A 22,442-nucleotide genomic window follows, 5' to 3' on the forward strand; every position below is an offset into this window, starting at 1 on the left:
TGTATAAATCAGGATACTTTTTTGGCGCAACAATTTCGTTGATTTGGATTTTTAGTGGAACTAAAAATTGATACTTTAAACTTAAACAGTTCCAAGTTGAACTAAACAATTACAAATGAACTGCCGCTATGCATGTCCATCATATTATAAGAGTTGGCGAGCCAAAGAAAATGCATTTTATTACAATTTCGTATCATTGCTTTTTATGAGATAGTGCAAAAAGTTTGGATATTTTTTCAAAGTTCTCCAGTACTAAGTTGTCGAATTCATCTGTTCTTAGGAAACTAAAAACTATCAATACCTTTTTAGTTACCTATATTTCTCAGAAACTCAGTGACACCCGAGGCGAACCGTTACACCACCCCCAACAATGCTAAATCTTGTCGAATAGCAGCACCCAACAAATACCTAGCGGCAAAAGCAACTTCTGTGGTAGGGTAGGTGAGGTCTCCTTCTTTTGGGTCTTCTCCAGTAACCAGCCGCACTGACTTGTGCTCACCCTTATAATATCGATAATTATCGTTAACGTCAAAAAATTAACGATAATATCGATGACCAGCATTTATCGATATTATCGATAAGTATCGATAAGTTTCCCATCACTATCAAATAGTCGCCTCTCGTCACCGACGACATGAGCAAAATGTTATAGAATACGAGTGAAACTTACCTGGGGACAGCTGAGTCGAACAGCACAAAATCCAGCCGACTCACCATCTGCAATATCAAAATTGGTCAGGCGACTCGTCACTCGCTTCGTTTTCTGTAATAAGCCCCTATAACAAAAAATCCCTAAACGCGATTACTCGAAATAATGTTTTTGGAGCTTGGTTCGACTGTTCTATTATGGGCAGGAATGGAATGGACTATATGGAGGCATGATGATGTTATCACCGCACGCAACCATTCAGAAGCCGATTAGATAACATTAGCCGGAAACGATACACGATACCTGACCTGACCAGAAACGGTACACGGTAGCTTGAGCTTGAGCGATCCAGGACTATGCTATCGCTGTCAAATCTCATATATTTGCTGCGTACCCAACATCTCAACGGTCTGCGGTTTGCCTGACAGATACGAAAAAATTCAAAAATTCAGCAAAAATTCCATTTAACTTGAAATGGTTGTCGGAAGAACTCTTCACTCTCACATTAGAATGGGATAGCATGATGTCATCCCCTTGGAACGACCGCACATGACCAGAAACGGTACACGATACCTGACAATTACTCAAATTCGCAGCTAGAAAAAGTTCTGCACGCTGAAAAATAAATAAAATTTTCAAAAGATCGAGAAAATCGGATCGAAAAAAAAGCGATTTTTTCAATTTTTTCTCGGCTGAAGAATCGATAAAAAAAATCGAGAATCGGGGATGAAATGATCGATCCTCTGTAGATCGATTCAAGATCGACCAATCCTAGTCGGAAAAGTACGAAAAATTACCTACTGAATTCATGTGAAATAGTTCGTAAGTTGTGTGAGCTAAATGGAGGAATTCAGCCAAATAACAGGATTCACTCCAACAATAAAGGTAGAAGAGTTAATAATATCCGATGTGACTACGGAAGGGGAAACACCGCTCACTAGCAGCGATCATTGTTCTGGTGAACCGATTGCAACGAACGCCCTGAGAAAAAATTCAACTGATGTGAAACAAGAACCTGCTAAGGACATCAACAATGAAGTTAAAGCTGCAGCAGTTTGTGATGAAAATGCAACTACTATATCCAGGTATAACTGCGGATTATTTATTTTGTACACAATACACACAAAAACATTTTTTATTTGCAGTAAATTGAATGATTCGAAAATACGGACTACCACTGTTGATGATCAACCACAGAAAAAATACGCTTGTGAATTCTGCCACATGGAACTGAAAACAAAATACAACTTGGCGAATCACCGAAGAATTCACACCGGAGAACGACCTTATTCATGTGATCTTTGCAGCAAAACATTCCGCACAGCTGTAGGTTTAAACTACCATAAGAATGCTCATACGGGAGTCCACAACTTCGAGTGTGACATTTGCAAGAAACGTTTTATCGTAAAAGCGAATCTATCGGCTCACATGAGAATACATCGCACAGATTGCGCTCATATATGTCCGATTTGCGATAAAAAATTCGCAAGTAATTGCCACCTCGTTGAACATATGCGCACTCACAGCGATGCGCGACCCTTCAAATGCGAAATTTGTGATGTGTCGTATAAGAGATATCTTCCTCTAGAAGTTCACATGAAGATCCACAAGGACGATCCTTTTCCAGGGTTAGTATTCCCATGTTTAATGTAGTTAGGAATTGAAAACCTTAAACCTATAAGGAAGAGACAGAGCTTTCATTTATCAACCATTATAAGTCAATTTATTTTATGTTTTCTATTGCAGCAAGGCAAAAAGTTTAGATAACAACCACAGCGATGGTTTAGCGAAATACACCTGCGACATATGCGGCAAACAGTACCAACAAATACAATCACTTCACTTACACATGAAGCTTCATCAGAGCACCACTGTAAAATCTGAGCCTCTAATTCAAAACAAAAAGCAGTACGAGTGTACGATTTGCGGAAAAGGAAATCCAAATAGAGCTTTGCTCATAAGACATATGTATTGTCACACTGACGAACGGCCTTTTAATTGCGATATTTGCGGTTCATCATACAAGTCAGCTATTGACGTGAAAGTTCATAAGAAACGGCACACCACCGAGCGACCGTATGAATGCGAAATCTGCGGAAAACGGTTTCTCGTTCCTTCCAGACTCACGCGGCACTTGTTCAGCCATACTGATGAACGGCCATTCGAATGCAATATTTGCGGTCTAGCATTGAGGTCCGAAGCTAATCTACGAAGCCATAAGCTAACGCATAATTTCAATCGTGTAAGCTTCACATCCGAGCAAAATTTTGTAACACATGGTACTGATCACTCTGAAGAACAACTTTTTAATTGCGATATTTGCGGTTCCTCGTACGAAAAAGCTATAAATTTGAGGAAACATAAGGAAAAGCACCTCTTAGAGAACCCGCATAAATGCGAAATTTGCGGGAGACGATTTCGATATCCGTACAGGCTAAGGCAGCACATGCTTAGCCATTCAAATGAACGGTCTTTTAAATGCAATAGTTGCAGCTCATCGTACAAATCGGTTTATAATCTGCGAGCTCATGAAAAAACGCACAATTTGGAGTGCGTTAACAAATGTGATATTTGCATTTTTTCATACAAAACATTGACTTCGTTGAGAGTGCATGAGAAAACGCAAAAGCACCTCAGACGAGCCCAAATGAATCACAAATAAAAATTGATAAGCTGATATTCTAGGAGGTTAAGGTTTGGCAAACTTCGCCTTCGTACCAAGTACACCATGTACACCACGCTCATAAGACCGGGCACGAGACATGGACAATGCTCGAGAAGGACTTGCACGCACTAGCCGTTTTCGACCGTAGATGACAAATGGTCAAACATAACGTCCATCTCCTGGCACTTTTCTAACTAGCATTGCACCTTCATTTCCATTTCGAAAGCCGTTGAACCTTTTGCTCACATTCAGAAGCAAAAGGAGTGAATTCATGTAATAGTGATATCACAGACAGACGTCCAAGTAAGAACAAAATTGATCGAAAATTCCGTGTAAATTTTCAAAGAGAATTGCGTTATAAATCACTTTTATACTAGCGCCAGCTGGTGAGCTTATCGCTACAATAAATTTTTTTTCGCTGGTGTATGAGGCTGGCGTCACTGGTAGCGCTCTCTGGTTACGAATTGCTACTACAAAAATCTTTACACAAGTTTGGAACTCAGCTTGGACGTCTGTCTGCGGTTATAGTTTAATGAGTTTAATATGAGAATGGGAGAATAAAGTTTAAAATTAGAAAGTTTTTTTTTAGAAAATTGTGAAGATATTAGTTGATTGTCCTTTGTCGGACCGACGGCGTGCAGGGTAGATAAGTAAGATGTTAAAGGTGGATGGTGTAAAAGCATGAGAAGTGAGGAGGGTAAATAATGCTACTTTATCTCTATGTGGACGTCTCAGCAAACGAATTTTTTTGATTAACAGCTTATTAAGCATTAGTTTAGTAGAAATCCGCTTTGAAAACTGTGAAGCAACAACATTGTTTGTTGTTAGTGAAGTTGGGGTCGATTAAGCCCTACCGATCTCGCCAATATTTAGTTTAGTTGGGTCATGTGAGACTGAAACTGGTGGTGTGATCAGTCAAGTAGAATAAAAACGAGAAAAGAAACAAATGATTGCCATTTATGATTGTCCTTAATGAACTGTTAATATTTTTACCAGTTTATTATTCAAGCTGTGTGTTTGGAAATAGTTTTCGAGAACAATACTGTACTGCATATTATGTTTGACGTCCGTCTTGGTGTTGGTTGCGTCCTTGTTCACTACTCAGCTGGAGTTAGCTTCTTTGACACGGCAGAAGTAGGACTCCTATTCATGAGGAAAACGCCGGTTAGGTAGCTTCTCCCAAGGACTTTGGTAAATTCGAGTTAATCAGCATCGTTCGCACCTTCACAAACGAGGGTACGGTTGAGCCTTTCCGCAACTTGGGATACGTGACAAAATCGGTGAGAAATAGCTTGGCTTCCGCTTCTTTGTAATAATTTCCGGAGTACTTCGTGATAAGGGCAAATCTAACAAACTGTAAACAAATAGAGATTTTACCGAAAACGTATGAAGTAAGCTACTATCTACCTTCAAACTTCGAAAAAATAATGTAATGTATATTTCCTAACTATTAAAAATTACGATGTTTGTTAAGGGCGAAATCTACTTTATATCAAAACGAAATAGAATGAGGAATACGCCCTTTTTGATGTTTACGTCAATAAAAGGCGAAACTTGACTTCGTCTTGATGAATTGGCCCTGACACAAGTATAAGAGATTTTTAAGGCTGTTTGCACCTACGCGAATTCTCATATGCAATTGTCAATTTATGAGTGAAAACAAAAGCAAAAATATTTCCCTCCTTCACTTCGCAAGTAAAAACCAAACCAATACCTTCAAAAACAACTCAAATAGAGATTTTATTCAGAGCGTGGTACCATTCGAGTAGTTCATTTCGTACCAACTTTTTTGGAAGATTTCTTCCTGAGTGTTACGTATGTCTTATGTATGTGGTGTAATTTTCTGAGCAAAAGGTGATTTTTTTAAATTTTACATCATTGAAGAATAAAAACCGCTACAATGACAGTTGGTATATGAGCGAATTGTCATTGTAGAGATTTCGAGCAGTTTTAATTCACAATTTGAAAATTAAAGCACAACGATAAAATTGTTTTGAAAATCACGTTTTGCTTATAAAATGCAGTTCTTTCAGATGCCATAAAAAACTGATGTAGCTAAACAACCCAATTGTGCGGATTTTTGCAAACTTTGGCTGCGGGAGCGAAATTTTTTCGAACCACGGTAAATTTTTTTTCAAGTTTCAAGCAGTTTTTTCCGGTTTTCGAGCAGTTGCAAATATTTTTTAAAACATCTGGCATCTCTGGTTTGAAATCATCTGGCATCTCTAGATTACTCCGACCAAAAACTACTGTAAACATTAATTATCGACTGTACATTTCCGTTTCTTATTGCGTGATTGTTTAAAATGGTGGCAGCATGGATTTTAAATCGAGAGAATCCGATTCTATATTAGATTCGATTATCCTGGTTCGTAAACTTATAGTACCTCCAAATAATGTAGGATCGACATCGGAGGATGAGTTCAAAAACCCGAACCGATACACATTAATCGTGCATAGAAAAGTAAAGTGTGATCAGGAAAACCAGAGCATTACTGCCAATTCGACCGGTTCTCGAAGAAGTAAACGGAAGCGCAAACGATCTCGTTCAAGCAGAAGGAGTGCCGCTAAGGCTAATAATATGCCTGGAAAACTTGAATCCGACGCACAGGCTAACCGAGTAGAGTCTGTAAATTCCATGAAAACTGCGCAATTTGAGTCCAGTCCAACTGAGCAGTCTGGTGCTGCTCGGTGTAGACCTCGACCAGAGGTACGTGGTACAAAAAGAAAGCTGGATTGAGTAATCAGAGTCGCAGACTAATCTAGCTTCCTTTTTGTACCATGTGCCAGGTAAAACCGATAAGACAGGAAGCCTTGAAAGTTACTGAGCAGTCAAAACCAAAAAAGTTGAGGGTCGTCGTTAGTTTGTATCGTACGCAGGCGGGTATTTGGAACTCAGTTTCGGAAATAAACACTACGACACCCGCGAGTGCCATCAGTTATGAGACTGATTCAGATTCGGACTCAGAACCCGATTCACCGAATGATCAGAACAAACAGATCATGACACCTCGGCGTAGTCAAAAGTCTCATAAAGAAAAAGGGGTAGATTTTTCAGAAGAGTGCCAGGTAAGGTCGCTAATAAGGTAAGGCCTAGAACCTTTTAATAACGAGTTTCTGTATTTTACTTTATAGCCTTCAAGTTCGGGTGTCGGGTTGTACCATACGAAGTCGATGAGCTCAGTTTCGGAAATAAACAGTGGCACACCCACGAGTACCATCGGTTATGAGACTGATTCCGATTCGGACTCAGAATCCGATTCATCAATTGATCAGAACAAACAGATCATGACACCTCGGCGTAATCAAAACCCTCATACAGAAAAGCTAGATTTTTTAAAAGAGTGCCAGGTAAGGTCGCTAATAAGGTAAGGTCTAAAAACTTTTTCTGACAAGTTCCTGTTATTTTACAGCCGTCAGGTTCGGGTGTCGGGTTGAACACTAGCCCATCCACAAGTGCCACCGTTAGTCACAAGGCAGAGTCATTCCAGAACAAACGGACCATGACGCCTCGACGTGATCAAAAGCCTCATACAAAGGCACGGGATACGGGTAGAAAGCTAGATTTGTCGAAAGCGAGCGAGGTAAGACGGATGAGCTTACCTAATAGACCTTTCAGTGACGAGTTCCCCCATTCTACTTCACAGCAGTCAAATTCAGAAGCATTAGGGGTCATCTTCGGTCTGTATCATACGGAGTCTGAGATTTGGAATGCGGTTTCGAGATCAGACTTCAGCACACCCACGAGCGTCGATAACGCACAGATCATGATGCCTCGGCGTGATCAGAAATCTCATACGGATGCGCTTGGTACAAAACGGAAGCTGAATGTATCAGAAGAGAGCGAGGTAAGGCCGATGAGGTATGCCCTTCGAACTTTCAATGACGAGTTCCTACATTTTACTTCACAGCTGTCGAGTTCGGTTGTCGGTGTACGATATAAACGTACGAAGTCGATGACTTCGAACTCAGTTTCGGAAATAGACTTTAGCACAAACACAAGTACGATCAGCCAGCTACCGGAGTCATTGTTTGCCGAAAACAAACAGACCATAAAGAAAACGAAGGCACGGGGTAAAGAACGGAAGCAGGCGTTCAATGATAAGCTTCTTCATTGTACTTCCCAGCATTCAAGTTCGGGTGTCCCTTTATACCGAACGAAGTCGATGATTTGGAACTCAGTTTCGGAAATTGATTCTAGCGAGTGTCATCACTCAAACGGTTCGGCGTAATCGGGAGCAAAGCTGTGAAGGGGACTTTTCGAACGCCAATTACAACCAAAGTTTGTTTAATTTTTATTGCTTTTGTATTTCCAAAAGTGCAATACCGAACCAAACGGATCGAGAGCGTATTGACTTTGTGAGGTCTTTTTTTTTTATTTTGTTAGATTTAAACAGATACAGCTGCTAGGCGTACATTAGCTCGGCGAAGTGAAGTGTAAACTCTAGGGTGGTTCCTGAGTTATTGGCATATATTAAATGTAAATAAACTATCGAACATCTTCGGCAGGTTTTTGCAGCAGTCCTATGCAAAAAACCTGCCGGAAACGTTCGATACCCCATTTGAAGAGATTCTGAATTTTCATGCAATTACTGAACACATGGCACTCGAACAGCTAGTAGAATAATGTAGGTATCTGTCTGGTTATAGATTATAACTAAACTCCCTGAAAGATCGTAATCGATTTCATCAGGTCCGTGTCTCAATAATGACGAAATCACAACTCGCCAAAACACGAATTAAAATTAAAACATAAAAGGCTGTAGCACGTGGCTGTGCGAATAAACGTGGAGCAAAGCGGAAGCTGATTTCGGCGAGCGTGACCTTGGTAAATCGGTAATATAGTAAACCCTTCACAGCTTTAAATATTCGATTTTGTACGTTATGAAAAATTCTTCGTAAACCAAATTCGTTGGCAAATCGTAGATGACTTCTCGAATTATTGTTGATAAGTGAAGTTTTTGTGTTGAATACAAAAGCTTCACTGCCCTTCCAAGCATAGTTGTCCCAGCGTGTAAAAGGATTGTGTAGAACATGGGGCTACTATGATTGGAACGGCAGTTCAGGATTTTATTACTGATGGATTTGGATCATAACCTTGAATTAGCAACATTTCCGTTTAAAAACTGGGAGTTATGCCCTGGGCTTGGTGGCGAGCCTATAGGGCGCGTACTCCCGAGTGACGGATGGGAGTTGGAGATGAAAAGAGTTAGTCATATTTGTTATTATTATTGTTTTCTATTTTGTTTATTATTTTTTTTTCTTTTTAATTTATTTATTCATTCTACATGTATTAAAACTACTCTTGGCTATCTCCTATGTGGGGAAGATTCTTCTTGGGGCATCCTTAGCGGTGCGCTACCATTTGAGTTGTTATGGCGGCTGTGTATATCGCGGCTGTTGTGTTTATTCACGCGGGTATGGGGGCGCGCCGATGGGGATGCCCTTAGTCATTTAGGCTAAAGACACCAGTTTTGAAGAATGTTCCTCACACGTGGACCAAACCACCGTTTTATTTATCTATTATGTTTTATTTTATTCATCTATTTATACTCTATTATCTTTTAATCAAATCTATACGTTTTTATCTTCGATTATCTATATGAGTATGAGTGTAAAAAGCAAGTTATGATAGGAAATATTTGCAGCGTGCAAGTGTCGAATCGTCACACAGTGTATGATGCATTTTGAACACATCGTGCCGGCACGGCTCTTTGTCCTTAAAGTAGCATAGTGATGTACCGAGTAAGTGTGAAACGTCAGCTGCGGTAGAAAATATTTAGCATGTAAACCCATGCAGCGTACGGGTGTCGATTTGCACTGTATGTAACGCATTGCGAAGAGAGTTTGCAAGCACTGTTTTTAATTCCCTCTTAAAGTTAGTATAGCATTGTGGCATGTGGTTTAGGAGATTATTATATATTTGAAGTAAAGTGAAAATAGTTGAAAAACAGAATAATTAAGGCGTTCTTGACTAATTACAAACTTATTTCGGCGGTACAGTGGTCAGCTATTACTATATATTTAGCAATATACATAGTTAATACTGGTAGGTAAATGCACATCTAGTCATCACTGTTATGTTTTTTTCTTTATGATTCTGTTGAAATATTAAGTATGACTGAATTATGTCAACATGTTATCATGCTTGCCCGATTAGGTTCGAGATGGAGATTATGCGCTACAATGGTGGAGCGGTTTTGGTACGTGTCATACCGGGCGATGGACACTGTTTGTTCGCAGCATTGGTTCACCAATACCACAGAATGGAAATAAACTCAAAAGAACATAGAGATGCTACGCTAGATATACGGAAACGTATAGAAAATCATATAAGAGAAAACCTTGAAAGATATGCACCCAGTCTGACGTACGCTTCAGGATTGGATTACGGAGATACTAATCAAGGACTGTCAGATTTCTTATCTCGATTGAGTAATGGAAAAGAATGGGGAGGCGAGGAGTCTATCACAGCAATGACTGAAATATACAATTGCCGGATTGATGTATATTGCGAACAAGGAGCCAGGATTAGCTTCAATGAAAGCGGAGCAGCCAACCGAACCCTACGTGTCGCGTATCGGATTGGTGGGCGAACATCAAAAAGTGTGGAGCGATCTCATTATGACAGCGTTGTGCAGTTACTGCGGAATGACGCTACAGCAGAAATACTATCGACAAACGGATCGGAGGAAAATCGTAACATCGGGACGGGGAACCTTACAACAGTTACTAGAGAAGGGAAGATAAGATTAGACATGATGGTGAAGCGGAATACACATACAGTGAACGGTTCGGCTGGCACTGAAATTTCAAAATCAACTCCAGGCTTATATCAGCAACCGCTCCAGGACATTATAAACTGGAATCGCAACGCAGTACCTGAAAGCTCACAAATATCCGCTCGTTCTGAACCAATCTCCGGATTACCGCAATTTGCTGCTCCCGACGTCGGAAATAAAATCATGGTCATCAACTGGAATGTAAGAGGTGCAACTGATCCGCAAAAGCAACACGATTTGGATAGACATTTCGCAGCTAGTGGATATGCGATCATAGCATTGCAAGAAACGCGCATGGCGTTATGTGTGATAGACACGGCTCACTACAGATGGTACAATGTCAACGACGATAATGATATGCGTGCTCGTATGGGAGGTGGCACGGCAATACTAATACACCGCACACTGAGTATTGATAACAATTTCCGGAGAATCAGCGCAAATTCGTGCTCATATGTATGCGAATTTTTTGGACAAGCGGTGGTAATAATATCCACATATATAAGAAATGCAACATCCGTCCCTGCACATGAGTTCGCGATACTCATGGGGTATATTATTGCTCTACCTAGATCTCTGCAGCAGAAAGTTATGATACTGGGTGACCTAAACGCAAGAATAGGTTCTGCGGAACTGACTGATGATGATCGACAATATATTGGAAACAATCTTCTGCACGCATCTAGTAATTTAAATGGCCATTCTTTAAAGACTTTCCTACACTCTTTTGGTATGCGGGATTATACCACAATGAGTAAATCCAAATCAGTACAAATCACTTGGGCCAATCGTCGCACGTTCTCACAAATCGATCACGTATTAATGCATTATATGGAACACGTAACACGCCCCGATGTTGTTGCTTATTTTCACCCATCAATTATTAGCGATCATAAAATTTTAAAATGCACCCTTAAGCGAGCCAAACCTATACAACCATCACCAGTAACAAGAAGCGCTCCCCACCCTACTAAGCGTATGAAACTTGATTTAGACCAGCTTAAGAACGATGAGGATACGAGAGATAAGTACCAAAATGTCTTGGATAATTGTTTACAAACCACTAATTCATCAGCAACCGTTGACTCACAGTGGAAGCGAATTGAGACAGCAACGCGCAATTCTGCACAACGATGCCTACAAACACCTCAATCGCCACCCACTCCTCGACGCCTTGCTAAGTCGAAACAATATTTTTTAGCACGACAACGTCTGATGGCAAACCGGGATAACGTGGAGTTGAAAAAACAGTGTGTTGAGGCCCGGAAAGCGAAACAAAAGGCATATGAGGATCATTTTCATGAGAAAGTTGAAAAATTCTTGGATTCCATTTCGAATGAAAACCCGTTGGCACAAATGTCACAAACTTTCCGTTTTATCAAGCGACATAAACAGACCAGCTGTAGTCGCAAAAGGAAGTACATAAGTATTCAAGAATGGAGTACCAAACTAAAGAAAATTGAGTCCACTACATATTCTCCGATGTTACTGGATGAACGTGGCGCTTGCCCAGGACCTGCACCGACACAACAGGAAATTGATAACATTCTTTTCAAAATGCGTAACAATTCAGCACCAGGACTGGATGGATTGGCTATTGAGCTGTTCAAATATGGCTCCGCAGATCTAAAAAAAGAGCTAAGAGAACTATTGTCAGAAGTGTTTCGCAGCAATTTAGTTCCCGAATCTTGGCTCTCAACGTTGCAGGTTCCAATCCCGAAGGTATCTACGCCCCGATCAGTCGACGACTATAGGCGGATAACACTGTGCGCATCGATCTACAAGGTATACACGAGTATACTACTACAACGGCTAACTGCGGAACTGCCACCGATGATGTCATATCAAATGGGATTCCAGCGTGCGCGTAGTGCATCGGATCAACTGTTTGTGTTGCGCCGTATATTGGATGAACGATGGCGAAAAGGAACCGCTACGCTGTTGATATCGATTGACATCAAACAAGCGTTCGATTTGGTTGATATCAGTAAACTGGGCACCATCCTTCTCGACCTAGGAGTAAACCCCGCATTGGTTAATCGGATATTGACGGCATGTACGGTGGAAAGGACATCCATACAGTGGTTCAACCAGAGAACCCCAGTAGTAAACAAAGGCAGAAGCATCAAGCAAGGTTGCCCTATCAGCCCAACACTTTTCGTTTTGATTCTGCATCATGTCTTAATGACGCTGAAGGAATTTATCCCAGAGTTAAACTTTGAACATCTGGAACGGATACGTCTGCCCTGCGTTTTAGCATATGCAGATGATATTCTTTTGATATGCGAATGTGAAGAAGATGTGGAACGGATGATGGCAATTCTAGAGCCCCTTTTACAATCTGTGGGACTGGAAATTAATATGACCAAAACGAAAATCTTGTATCGGGATCCGTACTTTACGAACAACGTGTCACCCCCGTGTACCAAAGTCTATGGACGATTTTCATTGTGCTGTGTCACGAAGCTTACATATCTGGGAGGGGTTATCACAAGCAGCTTATCCAGAAAGGAAACCACTGCAGATCGCATTAAAAAAGCTAATAAAGCGTTCCATTGTCTATGTCGATTTCTGAAGAAGCACAAATTGAGTTGGAAGGTGGTGCGACGTTTATATCATAGCCTGATCACCCCAGTATGCACTTACTCTATGGAAGTAGCAACTATACTTAAACAGAACAGAAATGCACTACGAGAAATGGAAAGTACCATGCTAACGATTCTAAGATCTTTATGCTCGGAGACCAAGAGTAGTTCTGATAATGATCAATTAGCCCCACAAATCTTGGAAGGACACACGGTAAACAATAAAATTCGCGTCAATAGACTAAATTTCTATGGCCATCTCATTCGCGACAGCGAACAAGGGGTTTTAAAAAAAGCTCTTAGATATCACATAAATGGCCCTAAGAAAATGGGACGACCGGCTTACACGTGGAAAACCTGCATCCAACAAGATATAGAACGAAGCGGCGTCTCAATCGAAATGTGGCAAGAATGGGCTATGGATAAAGAAAAGATGAAGACCGAAACAAAAAAACTATATGCAAGCTTGATCGAATCGGAATATGATGACAGCAGTGAATCCGAATCGAATGATTCGTGCGAAATTCTACCAACACCATTTGAGGGATATAGTGATGACAACGACTCGCCGTTTGAGGGCTTTGAAGAAGAACCCGGTCATATGTAAATAACCTGTTTTTCATTTTATTCGTCTTTTTTTTTCTTTTTCGTCTTCTGTTTCTTATCTTCTTTATTTTATTTGACCATGTCTGTCCGAATAATATAAAACGATTTGCAAAGCATATTTTTCGTATTCAATTATTTTACACTCTGGATTATATTGTTGATTGCGACAAATTTTCTCGCGAAAAATTCTTGTAGAAGTGCGCGGTTACGTCCAATCGCGGTAATATCTTCTACCAAAAGTGCGGAAATTGAATTTGCGCACTTTTTGTAGAAGACACCAACAGGATTGGTTATACCTGAGCACTTCTACGGCGTTTTTCATGCACCTTGCGAGATAAATTCTCCCGCAATCAACAATAACATGTTCAAATATCTAATTAGTGCGTGAGGGTACTGGGCATATAACATTATAACAAGGATTCTCTAGCACAATTCAATGATGTTCAAATATCTTGTTTTCTCTCTTTGCATGGATATATACTTCTCACATCATTGCGCCCCAATGAGAATAATTACAAAAGCGACCTAGAGACAAGAAATTGAAGAGATATGATTCCTGCAGAAGAAAACATATAAAATATAAAAAACAGGAGGAAATGGAGAGGAAATGAAAGAAATGTATGTGAAGGTAACATTCAATATCGAAGGGTAAGTGCAGTGAAAAATATCAGCTCCAGCAGGTAAGAACATTAACAAAAAGCTTAACATGTTTCAGACACTGCCTTTCACACTACATGCACATATATACATACATACATCACACTACATAAGAACTCATACGCAATTTATTTGCCCTACCCCCTTACATCCTTGTCTCTATCCAGTGATGTGCGCTTGGGTTGCAACACCTGGCACGGTCATCTCCTTTTTCTGAAAATATGGAGATTGGATAGACTTTTGGCCCTAGCAGCCCCACCATGATCCCAAGATTAAGATTAAGATTAAGATTAAGATTAAAAACTGGGAGTTATGGCATAGGCTTGGTTTAGGGGCCATAGTTTATTATACACATTAATTTATACAAGTATTTTACAACTTGCGACGAGGATTAACCAAAACCTGAGAACCAAAACTATTGATAAATTCGACGCTGAATTTCAGCGCAGGTTTTTTTTTCTCATTCTTTTGTGTGTTTCATTTGCTGCAGTACAACTGCAACGCATGCTGAAATCTGGCAGACAATTATTGTGTTTGGTGATAAAATAAAAAAGTGCAGAACGGACCTCATTGCCGTGTGAAATTTGTCTGAATTTGTTTGTTGCCAGCAACCATTCCAGCCTACACGGTTGAAATAGTTGGAAGGCCTTTTGTTCTCTCATCATAGTGACAATTGTAGCGAACCTATATATTAGAGAAATGACAAGACACTCACCGTTAAGGCAACTGTCAACATCAAAACGGATAACGGCAATGCAAAATTATACAGATCGCCCGTTTTGATGTTGACAGTTGCCTTACGGTGAGTGTCTCGGCGTCCCTCTGGTGTATAGGCTGACTAGACAATTGGATAGTGTGAGTTGAACAATTGCGAGAGCGCATTTTCCTTTAATCTTTCATATACAGTCATCCCAGTATTATGGGCCAATACACTTTGTGTTGGTTTCTAACGTATGTCAATAACTTGTAATAGTCAAATTTAAGTTTGGTGAACGTTGTTCACGTTCACTAAACCTATATTTGACTATTTAAAGTTATTGAAATATGTTAGAAACCAATACAAAGTGTAGACTGGCCCATAATACTGGGATGACTGTATTAGTGAATGACAAAAATCTTCACAAATATATTACTTTTGTACTTCTTTTTTATTGAGTTTCAGCTAAATTAACTTAATTTTTTTTTCATTTATCAATTATTTATTTTTCATAGAGAAATAAGAAGACGGACTTCGAAAAACGATTCGACTGCTGAGCGAGGATATCAACCATTTGAAAATTATAGTGGTAGTTGGAATTATGGAATTCTAACAAGGAAATTTACAAGTTGCAAAATATAGGTGACAAGGGTAGACCTTTGAATTCTATTAGTTATGAAAACAACCTTAGGATCAAATCGGTAAGTCGTTCAGTTTTCCTTTTCGCCGTTTTAACAAAATTATTACTGATACATATAATTCAAACCTAATTTGTAGATTGCCAAACATTTTACAAACTTAAAGGTTTTGTTTTTCGTTGCGCTATTTGTTTTACGTGTATAGTAAAGGCACGACTCAGATTAGTGTGGCCTCGTTTATTGAACCTTACAACAAAAAGAGTATGTTCTTCTGATTGGGTCGACATAAAAAAGCCTATTTCGTTGCGTTGAGCGGTCCGCATGTGGAAAGCTTAGGCTCTGTAGAGTATAGCGAGATGATAAAGAAACTACGGATTCTCAGATTCTCAAATAGAGTCCAGTCCAGTAATACAGTCCCGCTGTTTTATCTTCACTTTATCAGCATGTTTGTATACCTGGTACAACTCGTGATTCATGCGTCTGCGCCACACTCCACCTTCCAATTTACCGCCAAGTATCGATCGCAGAACTTTACGCTCAAAAACTCCGAGCACTCGTCGATCAGCTTCCTTCAGCGTCCATGCTTCATTTCCGTAGAGGGCCACCGGGAGTATCAGCGTCCTATACAGCGCTAGTTTTGTGCGAGTTTGCAAACTACGGGATCTTAGCTGGTTTCGTAGTCCGTAGAAGGCCTTGTTCGCAGCTGCAACTCGTCGAATCACTTCACGGCTCATATCGTTATCACAAGCGTACCAAGATAAACGAGTTCGTCAACCACTTCAAATCGTTCCCCATCTATCTCCATCTCAGCACCAACACCACGGGGACTTCCACGCTCTCTGCCAGCTACCATGTACTTCGTTTTGGCAGAGTTAATGACAAGCCCCAATCTCGCTGCTTCCCTCTTAAAAGGTACGAAGGCCTCCTCCACGGCCTTAAGGTTGATACCGATGATATCGATGTTGTCCGCAAAACCAAGAAGCATGTGAGATTTCGTGATGATCGTACCGTTTCTTTCCACGTTTGCTCTTCGTACTGCACCCTCAAGAGCGATGTTAAACAGTAAGTTAGAGAGCGCATCCCCCTGCTTCAGTCCATCCAACGTTACGAATGCGGCTGATGTTTCGCCAGCTATACGCACGCACGATTTTGATCCCTCCAGCGTCATGCGACTCAGCTTAATTAGTTTCGTAGGGAAACCGTGTTCCAGCATAATCTGCCACAGCTCGTTTCTTTTCACTGAGTCGTATGGCGCCCTGAAGTCCACAAACAGATGGTGAGTCGGTAAGTTGTACTCCCGGAACTTATCGAGGATCTGTCGCAGGGTGAAGATTTAATCCGTCGTGGAACGCCCCTGCCGAAAACCAACAAAGGATTCCGTTAACGGTCTCAATCTAAAGAACAGGATACGGGAGAGCACTTTATATGCGGAGTTGAGCAACGTTATGCCTCGATAGTTGCCACAATCCAATCGATGGCACTTCTTATAGAAAGGGCATATGAGGTCTTCCAACCAGTCGGTCGCCATTTGTTTATCCGCCCAGATCCTAAGTATTATCTGGTGGATCGCATAGTAAAGCCGCTCGCTTCCCGCTTTTAGAAGTTCGGCCGAGATACCGTTCTTCCCAGCGGCCTTGCCGTTTTTCAGCTTACTAATCGCCTTTTTCACTTCCTCCTGTGTTGGTGGTTCCACAGCTTGTTCGTCACTCACAATCGTCATCTTTTTCCTGCTCTGCTCATCCGGCTCCTCACCGTTAAACAGCGCCTGATAGGGATGGGTGATACTTGTATCGATACCAACGGTATCAATACATGGAACCGAAGCATCGAGTACTTCGGCATCGATATTCGTGGCTAGCGATGAGCAGCGGTATCGATACTTTGCCAACGATACTTTGAAACGATACCGATACCACCGATGCCTTTTATTGAGGATAGGCGATACTAGTATCGATACCAACGATATCGATACTTCGGCCGGATACTTCAGACAGTATCGCCCATCCCTAGCGCCTGAAAATGCTCCTTACACCTGGCTGCAACCGTCGGTTTATCAGTAAGCAGGATGCCGTCCTTGTCATTACACATGACCGGCACAGGGAAATTCCTGCTTCTGACTCTGTTGACAGTTCTATAGAATCTCCGCACATCGTTTTGAGCATAGCTGTCCTCTGCACTGGCAAGCACCTGCTCTCCGTACTCGCGCTTCTTCCGACGGTGGGTTCTATTTTCGGCAGCTTTTTCCACCCTGTATCTCTCTCTGTTTCGACGCATAGCCGCACTGAGCATGCGGCTCCTGGCACGGTTCTTCTCATCTGTTGCTCTCTGGCACTCGGCATCGAACCAGCCATTAGGCTGTCTTCCACGCGTCGTACCTACCACCTCTCTCGCAGTCGTTTCGATGGCGCCGTGGATGCTGCTCCACAGCTCATTTATATCTTCCACTCTTTCCTCCTGCTGTTCTGCGATCCGTTGATCCAGCTCTCTGGCGTATTCTGCTGCCACGCCATCAGCTTTCAACCGCTGAATGTTAAAACGCGTCGTCCTCTCTGTGCGAGATTTCAGCACGTTCGACAACCGTGCGCGGATCTTACAAACGACGAGATAATGGTCAGAGTCAGAGTTTGGTCCCCGAAAAGACCTAACATCAGTAACATCCGAAAAGTGCCGACCGTCAATCAGTACGTAATCGATCTGGGAGTAGGCTTCTCCATTTGGATGCCTCCAGGTGTGCTTCCGAATATTTAAACGTAGAAAATAGGAGCTACATATGGCCATTCCTCTGGCCGCGGCAAAGTTTATCAGCCTCAGGCTGTTTTCATTGGTTGACGAGTGGAGGCTATGCCTTCCAATGACCGGACGGAAGAATTCCTCCCTCCCAACCTGTGCGTTTGCGTCTCCGATGACGACTTTTACGTCGTGTTTTGGGGACTCGTCATAGATTCGTTCAAGCTTGTCATAGAACTCATCTTTGACTTCATCGCATTTGTCGTTTGTCGGTGCGTAGGTGTTGATTAAACTGTAGTTGAAGAATTTGCCCTTAATCCTCAACACGCATATACAGTCATCTACGGGCCTCCACCGGATGACTCTTGTTTTCTGATTTCCCAGCACTACGAAACCGACGCCCCGTTCTACTGCTTTGCCGCCACTGTAGTAGATGTGGTACTTGAAAGAAGTGCGTGCAATAGGGTCCACTGCACGGAATTCCCTTTCTTCAAAATTTGGCCACTGAACCTCCTGAATCGCTGCGATTTCGACTCCCTGCCGCTGTAGTTCTCGAGCAAGCAAGTCAGCCCGCGCCGGTTCATTGAGAGATCGGACGTTCCAAGTACCCAATTTCCAATCGTTTACCTTAATCTTTTTCCGTGTTCGTAGCCTACACACTTAGATTTTATTGCCGAGAACTCAACAGCTGATGAACTCAGCGAAATGTTCTACAAGTTCTCGGCAGAATTTTTAAGAACTTCGGCAAACGAAACGTCAATACTTGCTGGTTTACGGTAAATCGATATATTTGCTGAATGTTCGTCGAAATATATTGCTGACATTCGTTAAAAACTTCGCCGAGCTCAATCAGCTGTTGGGGAGTTTGCCGAGATAAATTAAGTGTGTAGGTCTTTGCCGATTGATCCGTTCCGTATTTCCAAATTCGTTGTCCGTGGTTGAAGAAAGGTTTCGGTATGCTACCTTACCAGGGTCGCGATACCTACATCCTGCTGATGGAGCTGCCATCTTAGGTGTAGCTGGCGGGATACAGCATTCCATAATTCAGCCGCCCGCTCCGGGTCAGACGCTGTTGTACGCCGCCCCTATGGGGATACAGTCGCGTACGACCCCCTTCTCAGTCAGCATACGACCATAGTTTCCACCAGGGGTTAGTTACCCGATCTCCGCTAAGGTTACTCGTACTCTGGTCGGCACCACGTGGAGGTTGGGATAGGAGTTGCTGGACAGAGGTGAATGGCCGCATTAGGGTCTCAAGTTACACGTGTTAAGCCATTTGCCAACCAATGCTGAGGCTACCGAAAACAATAACCCTACCTGGGTCATGATTAAAATGAATTTTCAAAAGAGAAAACTTAACTTTATTAACTATTATGCTGCGGCTCCAGGCCAAAATTAGGTGAACCGAGTTTTCACGACAGATTTTACTAGCGAGATTTACGCTTTTTCAGTAGTCAAATTTTTCACTTCGCTTGGAACTGTAAACTATGCTTAATGTGTATAGTTGATAACAGTAACGAATCTGTGATTAATTTTCCCCTTAGGTGCTTTTCCGTTTACTCGTACATTGTACCTTTTTTTCATGACCTCGTAGATTAGAATTCGACTTGAATGATAAGCCGCATCTATTGCATTGAAACGGTCGTTCATTAGTATGGCTAACCATGTGCAGCGTTAGTTTGTAAGAATATGGAAATGTTTTGTCGCAAATTTCGCATTTATACATGCCCTCGGAGGTGTGCTTCTCCATATGTTTACTCAAATTCCTCGCTGTTTTATACGATGAACTGCAGATATCACAACCGAAAAGTTGTTCTTCAGACGCACTATCATGCGTCACGAGGTTTGTCTCGGATGTGAAGCTTCCACGATTGGAATTATGCTTTCGTTCATGATTTCTTCGATTATATTCTGACCTCAGTGCTAGACCGCAAATATGGCATTTGAAAGGTCGTTCATTAGTATGACAAAACAAGTGCCGCTTTAGCTTGTAACGAGTAGCAAACCCTTTTCCGCAAATTTCGCATTCATATGGTCTCGCGGCGGTGTGCGTTTTCTTATGGACTTCAACAGCATTAGCTGACTTATAAGATGAGCCGCAAATGTCACAATTGAAAGGTCGTTCTTCCGTGTGACTTAGCATGTGCCTTTTCAGCAATGCTCTTTTCGAATTTGTTTTTCCACAAATCGTGCACTCATGTTGTTTTGTGTTGCTCTGATGAAGTTTCAGGTGTAGGTCAAGAGCTATCATTTGTTTGTACTGCTTGCCACATATATCGCAGGTATATTTCTTTGATCTGTTGCATTGCCTGACATAAGCTTGATTCGGTTCCAAAGCTTCTACGTTGCTGCAAAATGAAAAAAAAAGTTAATTTTGAAGTTTGTTTAAAAACATAACAACAGTTAGAGGTTTATATCGCTTAGATTAGATTCGACCTACCCTTGTGAGATATATTCTTTTTGTAACTTTGATAATGTTGCCGTTGAAGGCAGAGCAAGGCTAGATTTGAATATGTGAATATTTCACATGAGCAAATCTACATATAAATCTTATTCATCATTCACACATGTCAGTGCTCACCTTGATAGAAATGGTTCGACTTTGTGCATCTTCATATGCTCTTTTAGGACATAACGTCTCTTAAACGATGCGTCACAGATGTCGCATTGAAAGGGTCGCTCATTGCTGTGACTGCGCATATGATATAGTAGTTGGTAATTATATACGAATGTTTTATCGCAAATCAGACATTTATAACGGTAATCTGTGCGATGAATATTCATGTGGGATGATAGAATTGCTTTCATGCTGAAACGTCGCTTGCATATGTCACACTCAAAATCCCTGTCTGTAGTGTGGGCTTGCTTATGGTAGTGTAAACGTTCAGCTGTGCGGAATGTATTGTTGCAAAGATCACACGCAAAGGGTCGTTCCCCGGTGTGTATTCTTCTATGACCCTCTAAAATGTATTTAGACCCATATTCCTTGCCGCAGATTTCACAAACATACTTTTTTGTTGGTTGATCACCAACACCGGTTTTGCGCTTTTTCGAACCTTTCGAGTTGCTGTAACAAAAAGAAGGGCGAAGAATTTACACATGATGCTAATTCTAAACTACATATAAAACTTACGAATTCTTCCTTTTCCGCCATTTATCTTTCACCGTGGAGGGATCGTATGATTTGCAGGTATGGCCTTTTAAAGCTTTAGATCTTTTATAAGATTTGTCACAAATATCGCATTTGAAGGGTCGCTCATTGCTGTGACGAACCATATGGCTTGCGAGATGTTCGGGATATTTAAATCTTTCATCGCAAATCAAGCACTTCTGAGGGTAATCTGAGCGGTGTATCTTCATGTGCCATGCAAGACGTGATTTAAGTAGGAATCGTTGCGCACATATGTCACACTTGAACTTCCGGTCGCTCGTATGAGTACTCTTATGGTACCGCAGACGTTGAGCTGTGCTGAATGTTTCGTTGCAGATAACACACGCAAAAGGTCGTTCCCCGGTGTGAGTTCTTCTATGGTCCACCAAGCTGGACTTTGTGCCTAACTTTTTGTTGCAAAATTCACAAACGTACTTTTCCCGTGATTGATCACCAACATCGGCAGAGTCGTTCGAGTGGCTGCAACAGATAGGAAAGCAAAAAAAATTATCTTTTGGCGAATAGACTTCAAACCTTGCTTTGATTTCGAATGATTGTTTTTTTTTTTTCAAGAGTTATATGTACTTAGTTTTTTTCCAAACGAAGAAGTATATTCGACTCTATATTTGATTTGTGAACCTTTTTTCGAGATTAAATTAGTGATTTACATTCTCTTAAAATCACAATCCGATGTAAAAATAGTTTAAACTAATCTTTGAACGTTTTGTATACGAATTATTCCGATCGAATCCGAGCACAAAATTACCTGGAGCTAGAAGCTGCAATTTCATCACAAGCTGCCTTAGTTTCATCTTCATCGGTGATGTCCGCCACAGATTCTTGCTTCACATCAATAGATTGTTTCCTCAAGCCGTTCGTAACAGTCGGTTCTTCGAAGCACCGACCGCTGTTGGCGAGCGAAGTTTCATTCTCCGTAGCAACAACATCGGATATTATAAGTTCTTCTACCTTTATTAAAGTGAATTCTTCCTCCCTCATTCGGTTAAGCTCCTTCATTTCGCTCACCTAACTCAAGTACTCGGAACAGAATAACAATTTGATTTATACGTGATTATGATTACTCTTTCAGTTGATTCAGTTTCATGTAGCAGCAAAAATTTACAAAACTCGCATCAATATCGCTCCGACTCGATAAGTAAACAAAAACATGTCATGGCATGCACACTGAAAGTTTACTGCTCAACTGTGTGTTAAAACAAAGCAAATGATGATAAATTCAACTTTCAGTGGGTGGAACCGAAAAATCCACTAGAACCGAACTTTG

General features: G+C 41.3%; 3 protein-coding genes across 5 annotated transcripts; 2 read left to right on the forward strand and 1 right to left on the reverse strand.

Moving 5' to 3' along the window:
• Nucleotides 1–1,380: 1,380 nt before the first annotated feature.
• On the forward strand, nt 1,381–3,912 carry LOC129718599 (zinc finger protein 62 homolog). 2 transcript variants are annotated; one of them, XM_055669523.1, is made up of 4 exons: nt 1,403–1,471; nt 1,535–1,734; nt 1,795–2,277; nt 2,396–3,912. In XM_055669523.1, exons 3-4 carry the CDS (start codon nt 1,874–1,876, stop codon nt 3,309–3,311), a joined length of 1,320 nt encoding a protein of 439 aa, XP_055525498.1. In that variant the 5' UTR covers nt 1,403–1,471; nt 1,535–1,734; nt 1,795–1,873; the 3' UTR covers nt 3,312–3,912. The 2 variants fall into 2 exon arrangements, with proteins under 2 accessions (XP_055525497.1, XP_055525498.1); XM_055669522.1 differs by having other exon boundaries at nt 1,381–1,734; nt 2,396–3,910.
• Nucleotides 3,913–5,590: 1,678 nt separating this feature from the next.
• LOC129718600 (uncharacterized) lies at nt 5,591–7,776 on the forward strand. Of its 2 annotated transcripts, none has more exons than XM_055669524.1 (6): nt 5,591–6,024; nt 6,105–6,383; nt 6,450–6,665; nt 6,728–6,898; nt 6,962–7,162; nt 7,226–7,776. In XM_055669524.1, the coding sequence occupies exons 1-6, from the start codon at nt 5,632–5,634 to the stop codon at nt 7,544–7,546; spliced, it is 1,581 nt and encodes a 526-aa protein (XP_055525499.1). In that variant the 5' UTR covers nt 5,591–5,631; the 3' UTR covers nt 7,547–7,776. The 2 variants fall into 2 exon arrangements, with proteins under 2 accessions (XP_055525499.1, XP_055525500.1); XM_055669525.1 differs by having other exon boundaries at nt 6,965–7,162.
• An 11,377-nt stretch (nt 7,777–19,153) lies between these two features.
• LOC129718596 (zinc finger protein 62-like) lies at nt 19,154–22,414 on the reverse strand. Its single transcript, XM_055669518.1, has 4 exons — nt 21,924–22,414; nt 21,140–21,637; nt 20,588–21,073; nt 19,154–20,354 (listed from the first exon to the last, which is right to left on the reverse strand). Exons 1-4 carry the CDS (start codon nt 22,172–22,174, stop codon nt 19,547–19,549), a joined length of 2,043 nt encoding a protein of 680 aa, XP_055525493.1. The 5' UTR covers nt 22,175–22,414; the 3' UTR covers nt 19,154–19,546.
• Nucleotides 22,415–22,442: the final 28 nt, after the last annotated feature.

This window comes from Wyeomyia smithii, chromosome 1 (assembly GCF_029784165.1).
Source record: "Wyeomyia smithii strain HCP4-BCI-WySm-NY-G18 chromosome 1, ASM2978416v1, whole genome shotgun sequence".
Lineage (NCBI taxonomy): Eukaryota > Metazoa > Arthropoda > Insecta > Diptera > Culicidae > Wyeomyia > Wyeomyia smithii.

Bases quoted from the DNA above. Each gene is read 5' to 3' on its own strand.
- LOC129718599 (XM_055669522.1), top strand. From the start codon at position 1,490: ATGGAGGAATTCAGCCAAATAACAGGATTCACTCCAACAATAAAGGTA. The intron at 1,735-1,794 runs GTATAACTGCGG...TTTTATTTGCAG, and splicing joins AATGCAACTACTATATCCAG to TAAATTGAATGATTCGAAAA. The intron at 2,278-2,395 runs GTTAGTATTCCC...TTTCTATTGCAG, and splicing joins AAGGACGATCCTTTTCCAGG to CAAGGCAAAAAGTTTAGATA.
- LOC129718600 (XM_055669524.1), top strand. From the start codon at position 5,632: ATGGATTTTAAATCGAGAGAATCCGATTCTATATTAGATTCGATTATC. The intron at 6,666-6,727 runs GTAAGGTCGCTA...GTTATTTTACAG, and splicing joins ATTTTTTAAAAGAGTGCCAG to CCGTCAGGTTCGGGTGTCGG. The intron at 7,163-7,225 runs GTAAGGCCGATG...TTTACTTCACAG, and splicing joins ATGTATCAGAAGAGAGCGAG to CTGTCGAGTTCGGTTGTCGG.
- LOC129718596 (XM_055669518.1), bottom strand. From the start codon at position 22,174: ATGAAGGAGCTTAACCGAATGAGGGAGGAAGAATTCACTTTAATAAAG. The intron at 21,638-21,923 runs GTAATTTTGTGC...TATCTGTTGCAG, and splicing joins ATTGCAGCTTCTAGCTCCAG to CCACTCGAACGACTCTGCCG. The intron at 21,074-21,139 runs GTAAGTTTTATA...TTTTTGTTACAG, and splicing joins TGGCGGAAAAGGAAGAATTC to CAACTCGAAAGGTTCGAAAA.